Raw genomic sequence first — 23,213 nt, forward strand, 5'->3', positions numbered from 1 at the left:
TAAATATATATTAAATATTATAATCAAAGTTTACATTTTAAGCTACCTACAATTGTTCAATTTAATATTTATATACTTAAAGTTATGAAGACCATTATGTTTGAATTTTCCATGTTTTTTATCAGTGTATCTTTACGTGAATTTCAGTTCCAACTGACAGGAACCCGAGTCCTTGGGCATAGCTAAGCAACTGAAAATAGGGTGTTTCTATAAATATGGTGGCACTTTAACTTGGTGTTACCAAGAATTCCATGAAAAATTGAACAAGTTGTGGCCTTCCTCGCCTGAATATTTCACACATTTTAAGCTACATCTCTAGACCTTGGCTATAGGAAGACCAATTGAAAGCCAACAATTAGCCGGCTTGTCAAGGGGCACTTATCAGCCAAGTCAAGATATTAAAAAACATAACACTTGTCTCGGCTCAACATTAAAATGGAAATATTTTCGCCTTACAAGGGGCGAAAAGAGGACAGCCATTGGTTTTTATGCCGACATGCTCGCGCATTTTAATTAAGAAATTAAATTAAATACAAACTGATGCGTAACAGATTCCTCGTTACTAATTAAAATTCAATTTCTTGCCATTAAAATGAGCAGCAAAAGGGGCGGCAAGTGGCGCGAAGGCAGGGCAACATCGCCAATTACAAGCCAAGCCCTTGGCGCCTCCGGAAAACCGCGTGGGGAAAGAAAGAACAGCGGAACTGTGGGCGTGGCAGCACGCCTACGCCACGCCCCCTGACCCCTGCCCCCTTGCCCCTCGAAAAGAACTGGCAAATTAAGCACGCAAAATTAATACGCAATAAAAAGGCAATAATAAAAGTCGAGCCCAGTCGAGTCGAGTCGAGTCCCTCCAATAACTGAAAACAATTTGTTGTCTTTCCTTTTGCACTTCACTTTTATGTGAGTTCTTTGGCCCCCCTCCGAAACTCGGAAAAATTGAATAATTTCTTAATGAGAGTTGGAAAAAGTTTGCAGCTTCAAATTTTCCAATTAACATTTTATATTAAAACCGACATTTGATTGATTCGCTTTAAGGCTAAGTCGATGCAACGGAGCGATGCGGTTGGGCTGGGGATTTCACTATATAAAACAAGAAGGCCCCAGGACTATCCAGCAATCCAGCAATTCACCCATCTACCCATCCAACAATGGAAACCGCCGGCCGAGCGAACAAACAAAAGCTGCAAAAATACTTGAAGCAACTATGCCAAGAGTTCCCGAGCTGGAAAAGTGGAAAACTCCCCGGCCGAGCGGGCAGTTGAGTAAAATTGTTTGCTATTTGCCAGACTAAACGGCCCAACAAAGCGTTTTGGGTGAAGAGTTTTCTGGGGGCTGGGGAGTCCTGCAGGGTTAACAAATTACTTAAGAAAACTGTTCTTGCCTTATTGGATTAAGTACACAGTTTCTGGATCTCTCGAAGCACAATTACCAGCGGCTCTTTGATAATCTCACCCCAAGTATGGGCCTGTACTCGCAACTTAAAGCTGCTGAAAGGTTGGTCCATCTGTCAGTTCTTCACCCTTTTGCCGGTATTTGTTGTTATGGCAAATACTATTGGTCCAAAGGGGGGGAAACAATTCTCCATATGCCAAACTGTAGGTTTTATGCCACAAACTCGTATTTACCCTGGAGGCCCGTGTGCGGTGTATTGTTATACAATTTTGTTGGAATTTATTTACGGAGTTTGTGCCACACAGTATAAACATCGAAGTTGGCACAGACCGGAGCAGCAGAATCAAAGCCCGGGACCAATATCGAAGCCAAACTCTGCGCTTGGCCAAGTTATGGCTTAAATTTCTATCCCAGCTCGCAGCGAGCACGGATAGCTGATTCGTGTTCTGCATGCCAAGAGGGTGTCTCTATAAAGAGATATATATATAAATATATATCCAGAAAAAGAGGGGTCAGGCGCTGGGCGTGGCTGAAAACAGAAACAAGATAATAAGTTCATAAGTATTATTTGCAATTTAATCTCTCTTTCGATTTGATTTAAAATTCTCGCAGCCAGTGTCAAAGTTTTGTGACTTCTGGCCATTTTGCAGGAAAGTGGTTAAGGAGGGGGGAACCCATTTCTTTGAGCTGGGGATAAGGCTGAGCATCTTTAGTTAATTGGTCATTTCTGTGGCAAGCTGCAACTCGGAGGCGAAGTTAGATAGCTCGGTTTAGGGATCAAGTGGCAAGTGGCTTTGCCCTGGCTTAGGGGCTACTGATTGGGTGGGAAGGGTACCGAAGTCATGAAAAAAAATCAAGAAAAATATGATAAGCGCCACGTGCTATGCTTCTTGATTCCAGGCTCCTCACACCCCATGCCACCCACAAAATCCTCCGCTCAATTTGCAGTGCAAACTTGAAATTTGCCGAGGACCTCTAGCTAATTAATCAGGCCAACGCCAAGTCGCAAGTAAACAGCAACTGCCACCTAACAGCATTTAGCTAAAGCATACTTTGGCTAACACTTGCAAACTTTGCTACCATCCCCGCAGAAAGGATAAAGTGGAGAAAGGGGCAGGTCCTGGGAAACGCTCTGGCAAACTTTCACTGCCATCTTCTAACTGCAATTTATGAGTGCAGCGGGCCACTGGGCTGAAATTTGTTTACAACTTAGGCGTTAATTGACACAGCCACAGAACCAAAGTCTGGACCTAACCAACTGGGTTTCGCAATCCAATGGTTACAGGGTCAAAAAAATAAATAAACAAAGAAAAATAGAACAATACTCGAAGAGCTGACAATATTTATGCTGGCGAAACAGGGAAAGTTTTCAAATAAAATGTAACACCTCTTGCAGGTGGTAAGCCTCCCCCCAAACTTTTCCAGCTGCAACCCCGCCCCCCCTTTTTTTGAGGTCAAAACTTGCCTGCCCCCTCAGACAACTTTAATGAGACAACAGCAGATTGTTGTGCAATTAGCTAAAATGTGCAGAATGTCAACCAACTCCAGGCAATTTCAGAAACACAATCCCCTTTACAAAAAAGAGGAAACTCACAACAAAGAGTGCGAGTAAGCCGAAGGCATAGTAAATCAATGTCGCCTTAATCCTCGCATAAGGCACTTTATCAATCAATGCAGAAAGGATTTAGTTTGAGTTTTTTGTCATCGCCTCGTTAATGCATGACACAGGGTTGCAAAAAAAACCCTAGAGAAAGTAAGAAAAGCCCAACCCAGACAGCCGGGAAAATCGTAATAAGCAATAAGCGGTAAAACAAAGTAAGACCGAGTAACACAGTAAATCACAGGATAATGCCGCACTCGCACACACTCACACTCGCCGAGCCATCGAAGCAATCAAATTAAATCCCAATCGCACACTTGCGACAAAAGGACGACAAGGACGACGAGGACGAGGGGCAAAGGACCCCGCGTCGACACGACAAACGGCGATAAAGCGTTATGGTTCATTAGGCCCGCCGATTTGGTTAGGTGCTGCGGCACCCAAGGTTTCCCAGTTTTTCCAGCATGAGGATGACTATGAGAATGAGGCTCAGAATGAGCGTGGGGCATGCCACACAATAGATGCGTGTATCAGTTCAGCACAGCCCTGTGTCACATCAGCATCAGCGCCCACGATGACATTGAGCTCGATTCGAGAGCCCAAGACGGGGTTGGAGGGTTGCGAATCGGGGAGGCTTAGGGGTTGCATTCTGCCTTGCACTTAATGTCAATATCATGAAGTGCCGCCATATGGCAACTGCCGCCTCTGGCACTCGAATGCAGCAATTGTCACCCGGCTCGGACGCTCGGTAAATATTTGCAGCAGGAAATTAGTAAACCAAACACGGGACCCTGAATCCGGCACTGAGGAAAATAATAAGGAATATTTAAGGGTGTGAAAAATATAAAACAAAATCATTTGATTAAGCTCACAAATTTTTTAAAACGCAAAATACCACGATGTACTATTTTAAGTTTACTACTGTTATTATACTCATTTTAATAAATGGTAATGAAATTCTGGTAGTATTAAGAGTAGATAAGGTAAAAAATATTATTCTGATTCAATTTTGTACATGGATAGATATTTAACACCGTACTGTAATAGAATACACAATATAAAAGTCAGAAAATGAAAATATTATTATTGTTAAATATAGTTTAGTTATAAACACTAAATTTTAAATATAAATAATTCAAATTATTGAAATATTAAAAAATAGATATTAATTCATATACACAATATAGAATATATATGTATCTATAGTATTTCCAATTCATTTAATATTACATGTAGATTACATGTAGATTACATTGTTAAAATCAATGCTTTTTCTCAGTGTGTATAGTCCCTGCTGGCGTGTCGAAGGGCAGACAAATAAATAAAACATGCGTCGTATTTGTCAAATCTGTTGCAATTGTTCCCAGCCAGGAGTGTGACCGATTTCAGGTCCAGGACCTTAGCTCCGCCTCCCATCCTCCTCATCCTCGTCCAATCCAATACCATCGTATGGCCGGGCACGACTCATTAAACTTGCAAACCCCTTTTGCTCCCTCCACCCCGGATTCAACCCGTCTAACCCGGAGTTGGGAACCCGAGATCCCAGGCGCTGGACAGCCCTGCACCTCCTGGACCACCCAGCCCACCCACTCCGCAAAACTGTTTGATTTATTTGACACTTTGTGCGTTTGTGCCCTCTGACACCGGAGAGCTGACACCTGCGCGCCAAATTAATGCAATGAAATTTGCCAAACTTTTATGAACGAGTTAAGGCCACTGGCCTGCAGCTGGAATAGGGGAGAAGAAAGTGCTAAAAATACGAGGAGAATACAATATTAATGAGTTTCCAATGTTAATAAGCCGAGGAGAGCTGAGGGGGCTAAAATGGGCAGGACGTCAGCTGCAGTCCGCTGGCGAAAATCCCTTTATAATTTCATTTTAGCCTCAACTTGAGAAATAATTTAAAAACTTTGTTATGTATTCTTAAAGTCATTTAAGCACAGACGCGCCAAAGTTTTCAGGAAGCAGGGGGTACAACGAATGTATATATATGTACATCTAAAAATAATGTGATTTTTTAGACGCTCTCGTTGATGAGCTGCTGATGAGGCGTGCACCCAACCCTGAAGATATCCCAGTATATATATAGTAAACCCCACCCCACCCGGCGTTATCATCTGTCAACCAAAGTCGAAGTCCGACTTCGCCAGTTCTTCAGCTTCAGCAGCCTGCGAGGCCGAAAAACTTTGCGCTCGTCTTTTGTGTTTTCCTTTTTTTAATGTTTTTGTTTTTTATTTTCCTCGGCCACCAGTCCCAACTTTGCGAGCATAAAGAAAAATGAAAAATAACTGAGAAAATATATAAAAAAAAAAAAAACATAACAGAAAGGAATGCTTAAAACAAGAGACGACACTTTGCCGATGGCCGAATGCCCTTTTCTTTTTTTTTCGGAGGGGGTGGCTTAAAAGTGAGAATTTCCCTTTGAAAGGAGCACGGAACGGAATTTATGGAAAAGTCGGAGGAACTCGCTAGCTCACTTTTGTGATTTCTCGCCTCGCGAATCGTAATGATGGAAAAAGTATCTCCTGAATATGAAATGAAGCAGCTGGACAAATGTCGCCGGCGAAAACTCGGTCCTATGCCATCCTGAGCCGGCCCATTGCCACTTTGGGCCGGGGATAATAATAATAAAGTCGCCTCGCCCGCTGCGGTTGGACAACAGCTGGGCTCTTCTGGCTTTTGCTGGCACTTTTGCTTTGGGCCAGGGTCCTGGTCCTGGTCCTCGGCCATAAGGATGTGAAGCCCCAGCGAAACGCACAGCTGGCGTCGAACTTAAATTAGCTTGTACATACAATCCGCTTTTCACAGCACCCGGCCAAAGTTCTTATCCGTGAATTTATCTTTCATATGGCAATGTGGAAACTTTGGCCTCCATTCCCAGGCCACCTCGGATTGTTTGCGGTGGCACTCTGAATTTATTATTGCAACAACCACCGACCGACCAATGGGGCAGTGTGGCCAAAGTGCTTTTGATATTGTCGCCAATATAAACATTTTATCATAAAGAGATTAGACGCCGATAAGCGCAGTTGAGAGAGCAAACAGTAGCGCATGGAAAATGAGGCAAGCCCTCCTTTGAGAGCCCCGCATCCTGAGTCCTGGATCCGGAGCTCTTTGTGCCAGGACCCTGATTTACGGCTTCCTGATGCCAGTGCCAAACAATGCCGGGCAATTTCCCCATGCGGTGAAATTAATTTGAAGCATTTGCCGGATTGGGAGGTGGTGGGTGGAAAAGTGCAGCTGAATGGTTCCCAGCCAACTGCAGGGCAGCCGTAAAATGGCCACATCCCATGGGCCACACCAGGATTCCAGTTCAGAGCCCAGAGTGGAGGAGTGCGGATGGAGGCCATCTGTTTGCCCAACGGGCGAGCTTGAGTGGTGGTCTGCTGCTGCTGCTGCACTCACTGTCAGTTAAATCCCGGCGCTGCATTACGACAACCTTTCCTCTTTCCCCTGTGCCACCCTCAAATGTCTGAAGATAAAGCTGCAAAAATATTTTAACCTCCTTTGGCAGCATGTCGGATGTTGGGGAAGGACACACCATCCAATCCCTGGGCCACAAGTAGCCCGCAGTGCCAGCTCATTGTTGCCAATGATGATGATGATGATAATGATTATGCTGCTGCTGCTGCTGCTGCTCCACCTGCACTAAGCAATGTTTTTGTGTTGTGGCTGTTTTCATATTTTATTTGCGGCCCAAAAAAAAAACTAAAGAGACACAAAAACCCTGCCATGTCCACCTGCAAGTCCATGTCAATTTGCTTGAAGTGCTGCAAAGAGCTTGAAGAGCTGACAAAGCCAATGCCAAACGCGCTGCAAATTAAAATTGCCCAGCCGTTGTGCCATAATGAAATGGCTCTCTGCTTTAAGCCAAAGGACAAAGGGGAAAGCCAGGGATTTTAATGAAGTTCCTAAGAGTAAAAAGAACCTGGGACAGAGGTCCGAGTCACTTTATTTTATTAGAAACCTGTTTGCCAAGCATTTGCACACAAATTAAATATGGTGCGCAGCTACAGCAAAGTGGTTGCCGCTGCTGCCATCATTACCATTACCATTTACCAGGTCCAATTCAATCAGCCCAGTTAGCAGCTCAAAGCCAACTTTGCAGACACGTTAATCGGGGCCAAACACAATTTCTTCATTTGCCGGTGAAACTTTTTAATATCACCTCAAAGATGACGATGATGATGATGATGCTCATCCACGGCATGGGGTTGCTAACCTCGAGTCCCCTAGGACTCAACAAGTTCCAGTTGTCCTGCCCCAAGAGTCCTGCCACACATGCACTCGATGGCCCATAAGCGGCACATTGCCCAGAGCTCTGCGTTTAAGTGCGATTCCATCTCTGGCCTTAAATGCTGCAATAAACTGGAATCGCTTTCACTGGCTGCCGGATGGAGGGGCAACTCGGCTGTGACTAATGTCAGCTCCTGACATTCATGGCAATAAAATTTCACTCCTTACACCATGTCAACCTCTCACCCATCCACTCGATGGTGGCTTTGTGCGGCTCGGGTTTATGTTTATGATTTAATTGTCAATAAAATAATCATTTGCAAGCCTTTTGCCACTGCAACCGCAGTACGTGCCAAACAGAGCTGAAGCAAATTTTTACCAATAAAGGAATGTGGCAAAAGGGAATAGGGCATATCGAAGCCACAGACAGCAACATGGTGCACTGATAAAAAAATAAAAAAGTCAGTAAGCTACAAAAAATTAATATTAATAAAATATGAAAGATATTTTTCTTGCAGTTATAGAATTAGATCCTTAGATTTCAGTTTATGGTGCACTAACGAAAAGCATACAATATCAATTCAGGTAGATAAAAATAATATTATAAAATAAGTTCCTCAAAACCACATTAAATGAACTTTGAACTTTCCCCTAAGCTATCAGTTTTGTGAAATGAAACCAGTCATTTCTAAATAATGCTCTTTTCTTGGCTATAAAAAAGTACTATATAATCCTTTTAAGACTTCTTGGGGCAACATACTTCTTAACATCATAACATTTAAGCTTGTACCAGGTCATTTTTCCAACCAATTTTTGCCCATCCCAGGACATCCGGTACATAATTCATTATTAATTCATAATTTCGAAAACAAAAGCTTGCTATTTCTTTGTGTGTAGGGCAGAGCCAAAATAAACCGACTAAAACTGTAGGGGGCGACAGGAACTGAGGGCCCTGGCTGGCACTTAAGTTATTGACGAGATAAAGTTGAGGATTTTGTGTGCATTTTTGTGAAGTGCCAGCCGAAGCCCATAATGACGGAGCTCGAGAGTTGGATAGCAAGTGGAGGAATATGGAGATGGGCTCTGGGTTATAGTGGGTTGTGGTATATAGGGTTGGGATGCTAGGGATGCTGGGAAGCTGAAGCAGGGCAGTGCTGGCTGAGATGATGGCGTTGACGTTGATATTGTCGACAGTTTTGATGCCTGTGCCGGCAGACTCACGTAGGGAGATGAAGCAATATATGTTCGGGCTGAAGGCTCTGAGTGTCTCGTCCTTCCTGGCCAAATATGTGTGTGTCTGTGTGTGGTGGCAGGTCTAGTCTGTTTGCTCAAATGCTGCTCCTTTGCTCATGACACCAGAAGAAGGACAACAGCCAAATCAAACAAGCAAAAATAGAAGGCGAGGGAAACCAATAAAAAGCCAAGCGAAACGGAGGCGGAAAAGAAAACATTGTGGCCAAGCGGCAGTGCCAACGTCCCCAAACATACACAGAAAAAATATATATATAATCATTGTTAATTTCCTGATTTAATTTTAATAGGACTTTCTTTGAGTATCCATAACTAAGCACTCTTAAGTTTATAAAATAGCACCCTAAATGTACACAAATAAGATTGTTTAAAAATGGTGTAGAGATACAAAATTTAAAAATATTTACTTTATAGCCAAAATGATTCAATTTTATTATTGATTTTTTAAATATATGCTTTGAATTATTAGATACATATATATGTGTGCATGACCACAGTTCATAAATATTTCAAATATTATTTAAAGAGCTTTCGGCATGTGACATATGATTATTGAATGGCTTATTAAGGTGACTGATTATTTCTCCGTGTACATGTAGGCATCGCCTCATCGATTTTCACTTGAGCCTTAAACGCGACGAGGAAATTCTCTGGAGTCGCACAAACAAATGCGCGTAAATTTTGCTTAGCGCGCAATTCAAGTGCAAATACTTGACACCGCCGCACCTAAACTGGGGAAAAGTGGGAGAATCGAGGGGGTTATGAGGTGGAAAATGGGTGGGAGTGATGGATGAATACCCAGGCCCACTCGGTCTTGCAATGCCATCAACTCGAGGCCTCAAGAGCCTCTCGATGCGTCCCTCTTCTGGTCCCCGTCACACGTCAATATCCTTTTTGTGGTTTTCTGTTGTTTTGTTGCCCACCCCGTCCCCCAAAAAGATTGGAAACTTTTCCGCCTCATCTGCCACTGGCATTCCACCCATTATCGGTTGTTTTAACCAAGTTTTCCACTGCCTGATGTCTGATTTATTTGCATTTGGGTTGTGGTCCATGCAGTTAATAAATTTCACTTACCCACTCAGACACACATATGTATAAACTATAGTGTATTTGCAAAGTGTTATCTAAACTGGGAAAAAGGAAAAAGGGGTTCGAAAAACAACTTTTGCGAGTATCCAAAGTTTTGGGGTTAAAGTTTTGCTGGTGCGGCAACTTACCTATGTCAAATTGATTAGTTGAGTCGGACAGCTGAATCCGAATCTCTACCGTATTTCCCCTGAGGCGATTGGGGGGATTGGATGCAGATAATTTGATTGTGTGATTTATGTCACAATATATATTCAACATTAATGAAGATGAAGGAGATTTGTGGTTGGCAAATGCGAACTCAATCTGCCAAGCGTTTTGCACTTCATTAATTGTGAAAAAATTGTGAATAAAAACCGGAAAAAAAACGAGGGAGGAGTGCAGTCGACAACCACAAATGCAAATGCAAATTCAAATATTTGAAAAGCGAAGCTGCGATGTCAGTTAACTGGACTACAAGCCAAAACTAATTGTTACTGACACTCGCAGTTTGCCAAAGCGCCAGACGAAAACGTCCTGGAGCAATTGAAAAACGCCGGGAATCCGTGGAGTACTCAAATGCCAGGGAACGAGAACTCTTCCATAGACAAAGTAAAGTTATTTGCGGTTCATTATTCACTTTTGGATTTTATTTCCTTGCGGTGCTCGTCCTCGAGTCCCGGGCACGATCGAAGACAGTGATGGACAGCAGATTGAAGTCCGCTCGAAACACGTTGCCCATGCCCTTCTGTTAAATCCTCAAGTGCAAAAGCTGCATCCAGCAAAAGCTGCATGCAAAATGACCTGACAATGGACCCTTGCCCAGCGAATATTTGGGAATTCGAACCAGGACGAGACGACGTTTAAATTGGGAATTTTTGCTTGGCTGCATTCAAAGCAGCAAAGCAGCAGCAATCGAGGAGCATTTTTGCTCTTTGCTTATTCATCTAGCAAGTTGAAAAATAAATTAATAATGCGTTCTTGCCACTGACGGCAGCTGCAACCGCACTGGGAGGAGGAAAATGGGGAAAGTCGGCGAAAAACGGCACTGAGACACTGTCAGGGACTTGGAAAATTCGTGCTGAGCTTTTTTGCGCGCTCTCTATGTATATATATATATGTATGCACTTTATATCTGACTCGTCTCCAAGTCCATGACCACGTCCATCTACATCTCCTTTCTTTTTGTCGTTTTTTCTCCTACTCCAACCGACACCCCTGGCCCTAAAATTTAATTGCATCTTTTTCAACAATTCTAGCACGAAATGAAAATTCATGCAAACGTTGGCAGATAAAAACGGAATCCCTAAACCATTCCCATTCCCTCCGCAAGAAGGGGGGGATGAGGTTGCGAATGGCCAGAGGAATTTAAGCTTTCAGTTTAGTTCAGTCAAGATATGAATACTAATAGCCACTGGAATGTTTGAGTAGCCAAAGGACATTGCACCGCCGCATCCCTAGATTTCCATCGAAGGAAGTAACTCGGCCAGATCCCAAGACACTGGGGGTTCCGGCTCCCTGCTCTTGTGGATCCTTTGGCTGGCAATGTCATTACTCTTATTTGATTCCGTGGACATTCGCATAAATGTCAGATTGAGTTTATGCACAGGCAAAAGTTGAGTCCTTGAAATGCACCCACTGCCGGGCATATTTAAATGCAAAAAGGCCTCGGACCGGAGACCGCTGGTCCTCAGACAAAAACGTGGCGAAGAAAAGCAATTAGCGAAATTAATTGCTCAAGTTTCGCTTTGAAATATTCATCCGTGAGATTAATTCGCCGGCCGACAAAGCTCCGTCATCGAGCATCACCATCAGCATCAGCCTCGTCCTTCCCCGCAATTTGTGGCTTTGTCAATTGAATGGCTTTGCGGCCGAGCCCGCTGATTGACTTGACTTTTCTCGACTCGACTTGGCCCTCTTGCACGCGATTGAATTTGCAATTGCCGAGGGCCCGCCCACCTGGGAGGATCAGAGGCGCCGATGCCGACCATGGTCATGGATTGTGGATGGCCTGAACATCAAGCATTACATTTCGGCATTATTTTGTATATTGTAAGTTTTCTTATTGCAAATAAGAACTTAATAGGTACTTAAAGATATTTTCTGTCATTATTATAAAGTACATTTCCAAAAGCATAATCTACATAGATATAGCAAGAGATATTAATTGACTCCTTTATTGGCTGTAACTCTAAAAGATTGTGTTGCCCTAGATTTTATAACTTGGGTAATTGGATCCCGATTTAGATGTGGGATACCTGTATTGAATTTGTGGCTGAATTCTCTAATATTCTGCATTCAAATATTTCTTTATATCGAGGGTCCAATTTTTAACCCATTTTCATGTTCGATTTTTCCGTAATTCCAATGGTTTTCAGTATAGGTACCCAAAATTGCACTTCTAAAGTCTATAACTTGGGTAATTGAATCCCGATTTAGACGTGGGATACCTCTATGAATTTGTGGCTGAATTCTCTAATATTCTGCATTCAAATATTTCTTTATATCGAGGGTCCAATTTTTAACCCATTTTCATGTTCGATTTTTCCGTAATTCCAGTGGTTTTCAGTATAGGTACCCAAAATTTCACTTTTAAAGTCTATAACTTGGGTAATTGAATCCCGATTTAGACGTGGGACACCTCTATGAATTTGTGGCTGAATTCTCTAATATTCTGCATTCAAATATTTCTTTATATCGAGGGTCCAATTTTTAACCCATTTTCATGTTCGATTTTTCCGTAATTCCAATGGTTTTCAGTATAGGTACCCAAAATTTTACTTTTAAAGTCTATAACTTGGGTAATTGAATCCCGATTTAGACGTGGGATACCTCTACGAAATTGTGGCTGAATTCTCTAATATTCTGCATTCAAATATTTCTTTATATCGAGGGTCCAATTTTTAACCCATTTTCATGTTCGATTTTTCCGTAATTCCAGTGGTTTTCAGTATAGGTACCCAAAATTTCACTTTTAAAGTCTATAACTTGGGTAATTGAATCCCGATTTAGACGTGGGACACCTCTATGAATTTGTGGCTGAATTCTCTAATATTCTGCATTCAAATATTTCTTTATATCGAGGGTCCAATTTTTAACCCATTTTCATGTTCGATTTTTCCGTAATTCCAATGGTTTTCAGTATAGGTACCCAAAATTTTACTTCTAAAGTCTATAACTTTGGTAATTGAATCCCGATTTAGACGTGGGACACCTCTATGAATTTGTGGATGAATTCTCTAATATTCTGCATTCAAATATTTCTTTATATCGAGAGAACAATTTTTAACCCATTTTCATGTTCGATTTTTCCGTAATTCCAATGGTTTTCAGTATAGGTACCCAAAATTGCACTTCTAAAGTCTATAACTTGGGTAATTGAATCCCGATTTAGACGTGGGATACCTCTACGAAATTGTGGCTGAATTCTCTAATATTCTGCATTCAAATATTTCTTTATATCGAGGGTCCAATTTTTAACCCATTTTCATGTTCGATTTTTCCGTAATTCCAGTGGTTTTCAGTATAGGTACCCAAAATTTCACTTTTAAAGTCTATAACTTGGGTAATTGAATCCCGATTTAGACGTGGGACACCTCTATGAATTTGTGGCTGAATTCTTTAATATTCTGCATTCAAATATTTCTTTATATCGAGGGTCCAATTTTTAACCCTTTTTCATGTTCGATTTTTCCGTAATTCCAATGGTTTTCGGTATAGGTACCCAAAATTGCACTTCTAAAGTCTATAACTTGGGTAATTAAATCCCGATTTAGACGTGGGATACCTCTATGAATTTGTGGCTGAATTCTCTAATATTCTGCATTCAAATATTTCTTTATATCGAGGGTCCAATTTTTAACCCATTTTCATGTTCGATTTTTCCGTAATTCCAATGGTTTTCAGTATAGGTACCCAAAATTTCACTTTTAAAGTCTATAACTTGGGTAATTGAATGCCGATTTAGACGTGGGATACCTCTATGAATTTGTGGCTGAGTTCTCTAATATTCTGCATTCAATTATTTCTTTATATCGAGAGTCCAATTTTTAACCCATTTTCATGTTCGATTTTTCCGTAATTCCAATGGTTTTCAGTATAGGTGCCCAAAATTGCACTTCCAGAGTCTATAAGTTGGGCGATTGGATCCCGATTTAGTCGTGGGATATCTCTTTGAATTTGTGATTGAATTCTCTAATATTGTTCATTCAAACATTTTTTATAAGCAAGCGTCAAATTTTTATTCCATTTTCATGTTCGATTTTTCCGAAATGCCAATGGTTTTCATTATGGGTACCTAAAATTCCACTTTTAGATTCTATAACTTCTATTATATAATCCCGATTTAGACGTGGGATGCCTGTATGAGTTTGTGGTTAAATTCTTTAATAATCTACATTTTCTGTCTCCCCATCTGAAAAATATAAGATTTACCTGTATATAATGATAAAACATCCTATGTAACAAAGCTATATGCATGCTATTCCAACATATATATTTTTTTCTTTACTCAGCTTTAAAAGGCTGATTTAGCAGACCGAGCTGCATATTGCATAAGACGGCGCCAATCTTGGGTTCAACTTACCGCTCTCGAGGTGCAATGACACCACTGCGATGGCCAGGAGCAGGAAGTGGGGCAGGCTCCGCATCCGCCGATCGTGGGTATGTCCTGGCTGGCTAATTGTCCTCGCTTCAGCGGCCATTTTGCCGGAGTTGCTGTTGCTGTTCTTGTTGCAGTTGATGTTGCTAAGGGACTCGAATTTGTAAGCAATTCTACTGCTGCTGCTTATGCTGCCCGGCGACTTAGTCAGGTGCATTGAATTAATTATTTCATTGCTGCACACGAATTTGCAGGCCGCAGATTGTGTTGCAAGCAATGGGAGACCCCTACTTGGCGTTGTCCTGCGATTTCTTCCACTTGCACAACCACTTCGCCTCTGCCGACGTCTTCGACTGCAGCACTTACGGAATTTTAATTATTTAAAATAGGTTTTTAGCACAGCAGGCGGCAGGATAGCAGGATAGCAGGATATTGCTACAGGTTCGTTTCGTGGTTGCGGGGCTGCACTGCTTTAATTGCTTGTTTTGCTGCAATGCATTTTCCTGGGGCGTTTGTTAATTTATAGCTGCAAAATACAAGGAAAACGATATGCGTTAGTTTTCTGCATGACCACAGAGAGTCCTTCGTGTGTGAGTGTGTGTGTGTGTGTACTGTTTGTTGGTGTGGGTTTTTGTACGGATCTATGTGCTGGTGTCCTGTGTAATGCAGCTAAGCCGCCGTGCCCAAATACATAATTCCTATGCAAATAAGCGTGGCCCAACACTGAAATTTATGTGCGCACAGCGTTTTGCATATCTGCACACAGAATAGAGGCGACCAAAAGTGAGATACCCGACTACACTCGGAGAAATGGAGTTCTGAATAAATATCACATTATAATTTAGGTAATTTATATCGCTCAAACCTTCAATATGATCAGTAATTCTCGATTTATTAAGGTCTTTCAATTATTTATTGAGAGAACTTTGTCATCCTGTGCAAAAAGCCATGAAAAACTCAATGGTTATCATAAATCTTCAGATATCATAAAATGATTAAAACATTTTAAATGGAGTTTGTCTTGATTTAAAAAAATGTATACAGTAAAATGTACCAATTTACCCCTAAAAAAATGCGTTTAGACATATTTTATTCATAATTTACAAATGACTTGAACTTCCTACTTAGCAAAAATTTTCAACGTGTAAATATATCGTTTTTCACGTTCTAAATGACTAGTTTTGGGCAAATAAAGCTTGTCATCTTTTTTGTTAGTGCACATACGAACATTTGTACATACAGTGGTCGGCATAAGTATTTTGACAAAATAAAAGTTAAGTATACTCATAACTTGAATTTACTTCTTGTAAACTATAGGCATCAATGGAAAGGTAATTTCAATGCCGTTTGAATGATACAATACATTTCTTTACCCATTCAGTACTTATTGAAAAGGACGAATTTGTGTAAATCAACTTTGAAATTTAAAAAAAAAACTTTTTTCCTCGTCTTGAAAACTTAAATTTTTTGATGCAAAAAGTTTCTTCAAACAAAAATAATAGTAACTGCAAAAAGAATTTTTCAAATATCATTTTGCTTATATTTTTTATGATTTTTTGAAAGTGACAATGTCGGAAAAAATTTGTATGAAAAAGACAAAAATATGGCTCAAATGCCTGTTTTTAAGCATTTTCAAAAATTCATAAAAAATATAAGAAAAATGATTTTTGAAAAATTCTTTTTGCAGTTACTATTGTTTTTGTTTGAAGAAACTTTTTGCATCAAAAAATTTAAGTTTTCAAGACGAGGAAAAAAGTTTTTTTTTTAAATTTCAAAGTTGATTTACACAAATTCGTCCTTTTCAATAAGTACTGAATGGGTAAAGAAATGTATTGTATCATTTAAACGGCATTGAAATTACCTTTCCATTGATGCCTATAGTTTACAAGAAGTAAATTCAAGTTATGAGTATACTTAACTTTTATTTTGTCAAAATACTTATGCCGACCACTGTATATTTGAGTCTTCTTTGACTTTTTTCCACAGGCGAATAAAACTCAAGCAGAGCGGAAAAAAAATATAAACGACGGCAGGCAGGCAAAAAACAAAATGCCAACGCAGGACAAGCTGCCAAATTAACAGAAATTTGGATCGTAGCCCGAACTTTTGGTCTCCGCAGGATAGTGCCCAGGACACTCGCCTCCTTCCAATTTTGCAGTGACAGCAAGCCAACTGAAATAATCCCGCAAAATATTGTGTGCGCATTTTGGATTTGTTGTCTTTGATTTGGCGCGGTTTTTCCACTATATATGGGGTTTTATTCAGGCTTTTTTATATACGCTTACGGGTATTACAATCTCTCTACTTAACATGTTTTGGCAGTTGCGCATGCTGGAGCCCGGCTCTGCCAATATGGGGCTCATAAACAATTCTATTAAAATAAATGTAGCATATTTATAAGGAGTCCCGGCCGAGTTGCACAAAGTGAAAGGAAAAGCAACTTAAATGCTTTATAAATCGACTCGAATTTGTTTTCCTTTTAGGCTCAAAGTTATAGGTAGCAAGAAAAAAACAAGCGAAGCAACAAATTTTGATGAAAGGCATCGCAAAAAATATTGATAAAGAAGGGCCTCCGACGAAAGATGATTGATTTTATGGGTTCGGGCCAAAACAAAAAAAAAGGGAGGAGTGGGCGGAGCAAAAATGGTGATGGAGCAATGAGTGACCACTTGTCCAAGAGGCTGGGACAGGAAATACGCAAAAGTACACAAGGATATTACGTACCCAAAGCAGTACGAATTTAGGGGACTTTTATGTGCAGGACACGAGGATAAGAGTTCGAGTATCTGGGGCCAAAAAAAAAAAAGAAAAGATGACAACCCACGAAATGAAAATCGAAAACCAGGCAGCAAAAGCAACCAAAACCACACACAGCAGCAAAAGAGTAAGGGTGCGTATGAGAAAATTTGTGTATTTGCCATAAAATAATTTATCAATTGGAAAATTTCTAGACAGACTGCGAAAGGCGTAGGAGGGCAAAAGGAGGTCCTGAAAGGAGTGAACCCAAGGACGGAACTTGAGAATGTGGGGGAAAAATGTCCAAGTATTTTGCTATCGCCACCCTCCATCTCGTCCTGCGTGTGGGTCTCTCTGTGTGTGTGTGTGTATTTGAGGGTAAAATTATGACAGGAGGAAATAAAAAAGCATAAATTTATTACCGAACCGAGGACGATGACTACTAAAACTTGGCCACAGGCCCGTGGGGAGCACTCGGTGGAAAGTAAAGATCATAAATAATCGAAAGGGCGACAATATTGGCGCAGGACAATGACAATGAGGGGGTACTATGACGTTTTGTGGAGCATATAAATATCCTTCGATTCGATTCCCTTCGATTCGTTTCGATTCGAATTAAAGAGGTTGAAAAGTGGCAGACTGAGGACGTGGACGTGGTGAAGCCAGAATAATTGTACAACAATTTGGCGTAACAAGGATATCAAATTTGCACAAGCTGAAACCGAAGAAGAGACCGCGACAACGACAACGAAACAAAATAAAAAGGATAACGAGCACAATAAAAGAAATGAAATCGTAGCCCCCGAAACAGTTGCTAATTGGACAAAGCAACCGAAAAATGAAAGCCAAGCAACAAGAGGATATACGCGCCAAGGATTCCCGACCGCCGTGTGTGACCCAAAAGCCAAATCCCAAAGCTCTCTTCATTTTTTGCCTTCTATTCAAATGCACAAAAAAGAAATTCGAATGAAGGAAAAAAGTCCGAATTAAACCGAAATGAAATAAAAGAGATTGGCTTAGTTAGGTCTAATTTCTCGGGCAGACAAAGTGCTTAAAAAATAATTACACGCCGGCAATCAGCAAGTTGCGCTGGCACAGGAAACAGGAAACGCCGGACACGCGACGTCATCCGTCCGTCCGTCCGTTCGTCCGTCTGTCTTTAACCTTCCGGTGGTCCTGGTTCCCATTTGGTGGTTCAGGATGGTGGTGCTACTCGTTAGCAATTGACCGCTTGCTGGCACGTCAAATTCAATTTAGTTGCCGGGCCCCCCAAAACGCCATGCCGCAAATTCGCCAACTTACAAGTAATTAGGCAGCTCAACTGCAGCTGACCACGCCCCGCCGCCCACAAGGCGGCCAAAGGCCATCGGCACACACACACACCAAAGCACACACATTTACACACACACAGCTACAGCGAGGACACTCAGGACACGCGTCGTCAGCTGCTTTGCGTGGTCGACGGCATCGTTTGCTTGATTGTCATCGCCGCAGTGGCGTGTGAATGCAGCTGTAGATATGTATATGCAGAGAGAGAAATTAGGGAGTCAATTCAAGAAAATTGAATTAAATTTATTTAAGAGTCATGTACCATCTTCAGAACTTCTAAATATATCATTTTCCCTAAAGTCCTACAATTCAAAATGGTTTCATATAGTACATATTTTCTATAAAATGTTTAGAATATATTTTGAGTTCTGAAATCATTTCGAAATATGTCAAAAAGTACATAGTGATTATTTTAAAAATAGAATACCAAATATCATGCAATACAAATATTCTTTCGAAGCCGTGACTTCATTCAAGTGTTTCTTATCCATATACAGTGGTCGGCATAAGTATTTTGACAAAATAAAAGTTAAGTATACTCATAACTTGAATTTACTTCTTGTAAACTATAGGCATCAATGGAAAGGTAATTTCAATGCCGTTTGAATGATACAATACATTTCTTTACCCATTCAGTACTTATTGAAAAGGACGAATTTGTGTAAATCAACTTTGAAATTAAAAAAAAAAACTTTTTTCCTCGTCTTGAAAACTTAAATTTTTTGATGCAAAAAGTTTCTTCAAACAAAAATAATAGTAACTGCAAAAAGAATTTTTCAAAAATCATTTTTCTTATATTTTTTATGAATTTTTGAAAATGCTTAAAAACAGGCATTTGAGCCATATTTTTGTCTTTTTCATACAAATTTTTTCCGACATTGTCACTTTAAAAAAATCATAAAAAATATAAGCAAAATGATATTTGAAAAATTCTTTTTGCAGTTACTATTATTTTTGTTTGAAGAAACTTTTTGCATCAAAAAATTTAAGTTTTCAAGACGAGGAAAAAAGTTTTTTTTTTTAATTTCAAAGTTGATTTACACAAATTCGTCCTTTTCAATAAGTACTGAATGGGTAAAGAAATGTATTGTATCATTCAAACGGCATTGAAATTACCTTTCCATTGATGCCTATAGTTTACAAGAAGTAAATTCAAGTTATGAGTATACTTAACTTTTATTTTGTCAAAATACTTATGCCGACCACTGTATAATTTAAAATATATTTTTAGAGAACCACTAAAATAACCCCGCTCTAAAATTACATCTAAAGGTGTCAAAAAGTATGCAGCGAAAAAATTCCATCGGTATTCCGTGCTCCACATTTATTGTTGCATACTTCTGGGCACTTAAACAATTGGTTTAAGGACTTTGTGATGATAGTTTCTAAGCCAAAAAAGGGGATTTCCCCCAGTGTAATTATATTTGTAGTGGCTGCCTGCAGTTTCAGTTGTCGTTGGCTAATTGCACATTGTTCAGAGATGGTCGCTGGCAGCTAGAAATTGTTCGCTTTCTTTGCCGCTCTCCGCCGCCTTTTTACGTGTTTGACATGCACTTCAGCCTGGGTAATTACCAATTTGCGGCGCCAATTTGGCTACCCATATCCGGCCACACCAACGCAGGTCCTCCTCGTAGCGCAGCCAACAAAATTTAATTAGTTTGCCATCCAAATGCTCTGTCACAGAGTATCTCCCACCCGCTTTCTCCGCCATTCAGTAGTCATCGCAAATGACACTTTTGCAACAAGGATAAGGAATACAAAATGTATAAAAAAAAGTAAGGAGCAAAGGGCATTCGATGGCTGGCCGCAGGCGTCGCGCAATTATGAGCAATCGCAGCTATCCCTTTGACCCTTTGTAATCTCTTTAATGGCAGGACATCGACGATGGCAACAGGAAGAGAAAAAGCGAGCGTTTCGGGCCCAGTTTAATTTACTTCAAGTGGCCGTCAATTAATTTAATTTAAGCCTCTCGCACGAGGCATGATTACACTTTGACACTTTGACAACGCAGAGCCGCTGGTGACCCCGACTTACATATCTGTATAGCAACAGGGGCGAAAGGGGCCCAAAGGGTTAACTAAAGGTTAACCTGGTTTCCGGGTTGCCAGGACAATCGAGGTCGCCTTGAGCCAAACTTTAATTAAAGCCATCTCGTCGTGCAGCATAAATGTCGATGCACTTTCTCTCGAAATTATGCACAGTTTTTCAATAGTCACACACTGAGGGTGAATCAGGACACTTGACCACGAAAAGAGCTTTACACTGAGGGAATTAATATTGTTTTAAATTAAACAATAAATTAATCTATATTAAGATATTTAAGATATTTTTCATACGGAACAATTGAATTCAGTAAAGTAAATATTGAATGATAATAAATATATATTGGAAATGAAGAACCACTATACTATTTATTTTGGAATATCTTAGAACATTCATTCCTAAATCATAAATGTTTTCCAACAAATTTAATCAAGAGGTAGTTAATTAAATTAAAATCTTTTTATATACAATTTAGTCGGCAATATCTCAGAACGTTCAAACTAATACATCAATTTGTTCCCACAATTTAGATAGTTTGGTTTTCCCGCCGTGCAGGGGGAACACAGGAGCAGCTGCTGGATCTGTATTCGATTTCAAGGACACTCAATGGGGCAGCTGCCTCATCCGCATCCTCGTCCTCATCCTCATCCACATCCTGATTCTCGTCCTCGTCCGAATCCGGATGCTGCTGCTGGTAGCCGGAAGAGCTCTTCACAGTTTATAGCTCCAAGTGGCCGTTGGCAAGTGCAAGTGGAAATTCTTGAGCGCACTCGGCTCTTCAACTGATTACGGTTTGTTTTCCATGCAAGCAACACTCTGGCACACACACATACATACTGAGGACTGCCCCTGGCAAGGATAACGGCCAGGATATATGTATAAAGTACATACATAAAGGACGTGAGGAGATAATGCGCTAAAATGATTAAGTTGACACACTGGCAAACACAATCGACAGCGGACATTTTTAATTGGCCTGCACGGAATGCGCGGGCGGCAGAAGGTTAATGAAAATTTGATTAAACATCTAATTGATTGGCGGTCTAGCGTGCAAGGGCATTGATTTTTGCCCGGCCGGACAGAGGATGGTATTTTTAATTTGATTAAACTCAAGACGCTGCAAATATTTAACGCTAATTAAACTCGACAACCAACAGAAGCCATTCAATGGACATGCCAAAGACTAATTAAGATTTTGTCAATTACTTATGGCGAGTGCCACGCCCCGTGGCGGAAAGAGTGAGACGGAAATGGAAGGTCCTGACGCAGCAAACTGCACGCTTCGCTGTATCCTGTATCCTGTGTGTATGTGTGGTTGTATGCAATCATTAAAATTAATTTATTGGTTTCATTAACTCGGCTGCCGAGTCTTTAGCAGCTCTCGGAGCACATTAGGCGCTTCTATGCCCGCCGATATCCCCGCCTCCTTTGCTGAAAAGCAAAGCTGCAGCATTTCCTGTCCCAGGTCCTTAGTCCTGGGTCCTGGGTCCTTCGAAGCCAAATGACACCCTGACGACATTTTGTTTCATTTCGTGCGGCAACCAAGCCAAAATCCGTTGAAAGCATAAGCCAGAAAACAGAGGCAGCGGGTTCAAGCCGAGGAAATGGCTCTTCTCCTCGTTTTTCCCCCTGAAAGTCTTCGCGCTTGGCTGACCAACAATGAAAATATAATGTCGTCGGACCTCCACAATCCTTCGTCCTCCCTCGGCAAGTTTCCCGGTCCCTATTGTCAGCAGCCAGTAGCCGCGGGCCGGGGCGAAAAAGAATGGCGCTAAATGAAAATGAACTAGAAATAATCATCATTAGGCACGGAGGCCACCTTTATGAACTTTGGCAACAAGTACGTACTTATGCTTTAAACTCGAACTACCGCGAAACTTCCGCGCCCCAAACTAACTTGGACAATCGAGTTGGCGAGAACGCAACCGGAAGCCCAGGTATTGAGTTTCATGCCTAAATTGAATTATTTCTCCCGAGTCAAACAATGGAAAACTTTAGCTGCGATATGAGTGTGTTGTGCAAATAGTTTATCCGTGCTTCAACGAATGATGAGTCACACATAGTTATAGCACTGAGAAAATATTTATTTTAGAACACTGACCGGAAATGAAATGATATAGAGGTGTTCAACTCTTGGGATTATTTTAGTATTACCTTTAGAAAACAAATGATGCTCAGGCTCCTAAGTATATATATATGTCCTATAATATGACATATGATCAATAATCCGTTTTGAAGTACAATTGAGAAAAGTGTTGGTAAATGGTTTTTTACTTTAGTGTTAGATAAGTCTCTAAAAAGCAAACAAATAATAAAAAATAACATAATTTAATTTGAATTTGTTGAATATTTATAAGAAATAAAAATATTCATAGGTATAGAATATATTATACGTTTTCTGTTCTTCTACAATCATTCACCGATCAAGGTTGTTTGAAGGAATATAATTTTTTGTTGGCAAAGCTGCGATTCCCACACCTTTTTCCAAGTAGAACCCATTCCTCGGACTTCTCATGACCCTTTTCTCCCAGTGCACACATGCCGGGGGGCTGTCAGGACTGTCTATATCTAAGCAGCTCAACACCACCCCGTTCGGTATGAAAGGCACCCGCTTGATGCATTGCACTTTGGCGTGTTGCTGACGCCGCGGGCGAGCTGCGAATGCCGCAGTGCATTTGGCAAATAAGAAAAATTGCATAAATTTCATTAAACTCGAAATGTCAAGCAACTGTCGGGCGGCGAACACCTCCCCTTAACCCCTCGCTGCCAGTGGGGGTGTGTCGGTGGCCCTATATCAACGATGTGGCTGTCTGGGCCACGGCCTGGCAATATTAAAAATTGTGCACCAAAATCCCCAAAGTAATTTATTAAGATGCCTCATGATGTTTCTACGTTCTGTTATATATATATTTCCTTTTTTTATTTACGCGCCGCTGACTTCACGCCATTAAAAAACAC

General features: G+C 40.8%; 1 protein-coding gene across 2 annotated transcripts in view; it reads right to left on the reverse strand.

The window, feature by feature from the left end:
• The window catches only part of LOC119562096 (limbic system-associated membrane protein), a 134,095-nt gene that overhangs the window by 53,352 nt on the left and 57,530 nt on the right, over window positions 1-23,213 (reverse strand). Inside the window, exon 3 of one of the 2 annotated variants that reach the window (XM_037875395.1) lies at window positions 14,133-14,673. In XM_037875395.1, the coding sequence (XP_037731323.1) occupies window positions 14,133-14,364 (232 nt within the window). In that variant the 5' untranslated portion in view covers window positions 14,365-14,673. Of the gene's footprint in view, window positions 1-14,132; window positions 14,674-23,213 lie in introns of those variants that run through there. The other variant, XM_037875396.1, reaches the window with a different exon arrangement.

The sequence above is a fragment of the Drosophila subpulchrella genome, chromosome 3R, assembly GCF_014743375.2.
Source record: "Drosophila subpulchrella strain 33 F10 #4 breed RU33 chromosome 3R, RU_Dsub_v1.1 Primary Assembly, whole genome shotgun sequence".
In the NCBI taxonomy this organism is placed as follows: domain Eukaryota; kingdom Metazoa; phylum Arthropoda; class Insecta; order Diptera; family Drosophilidae; genus Drosophila; species Drosophila subpulchrella.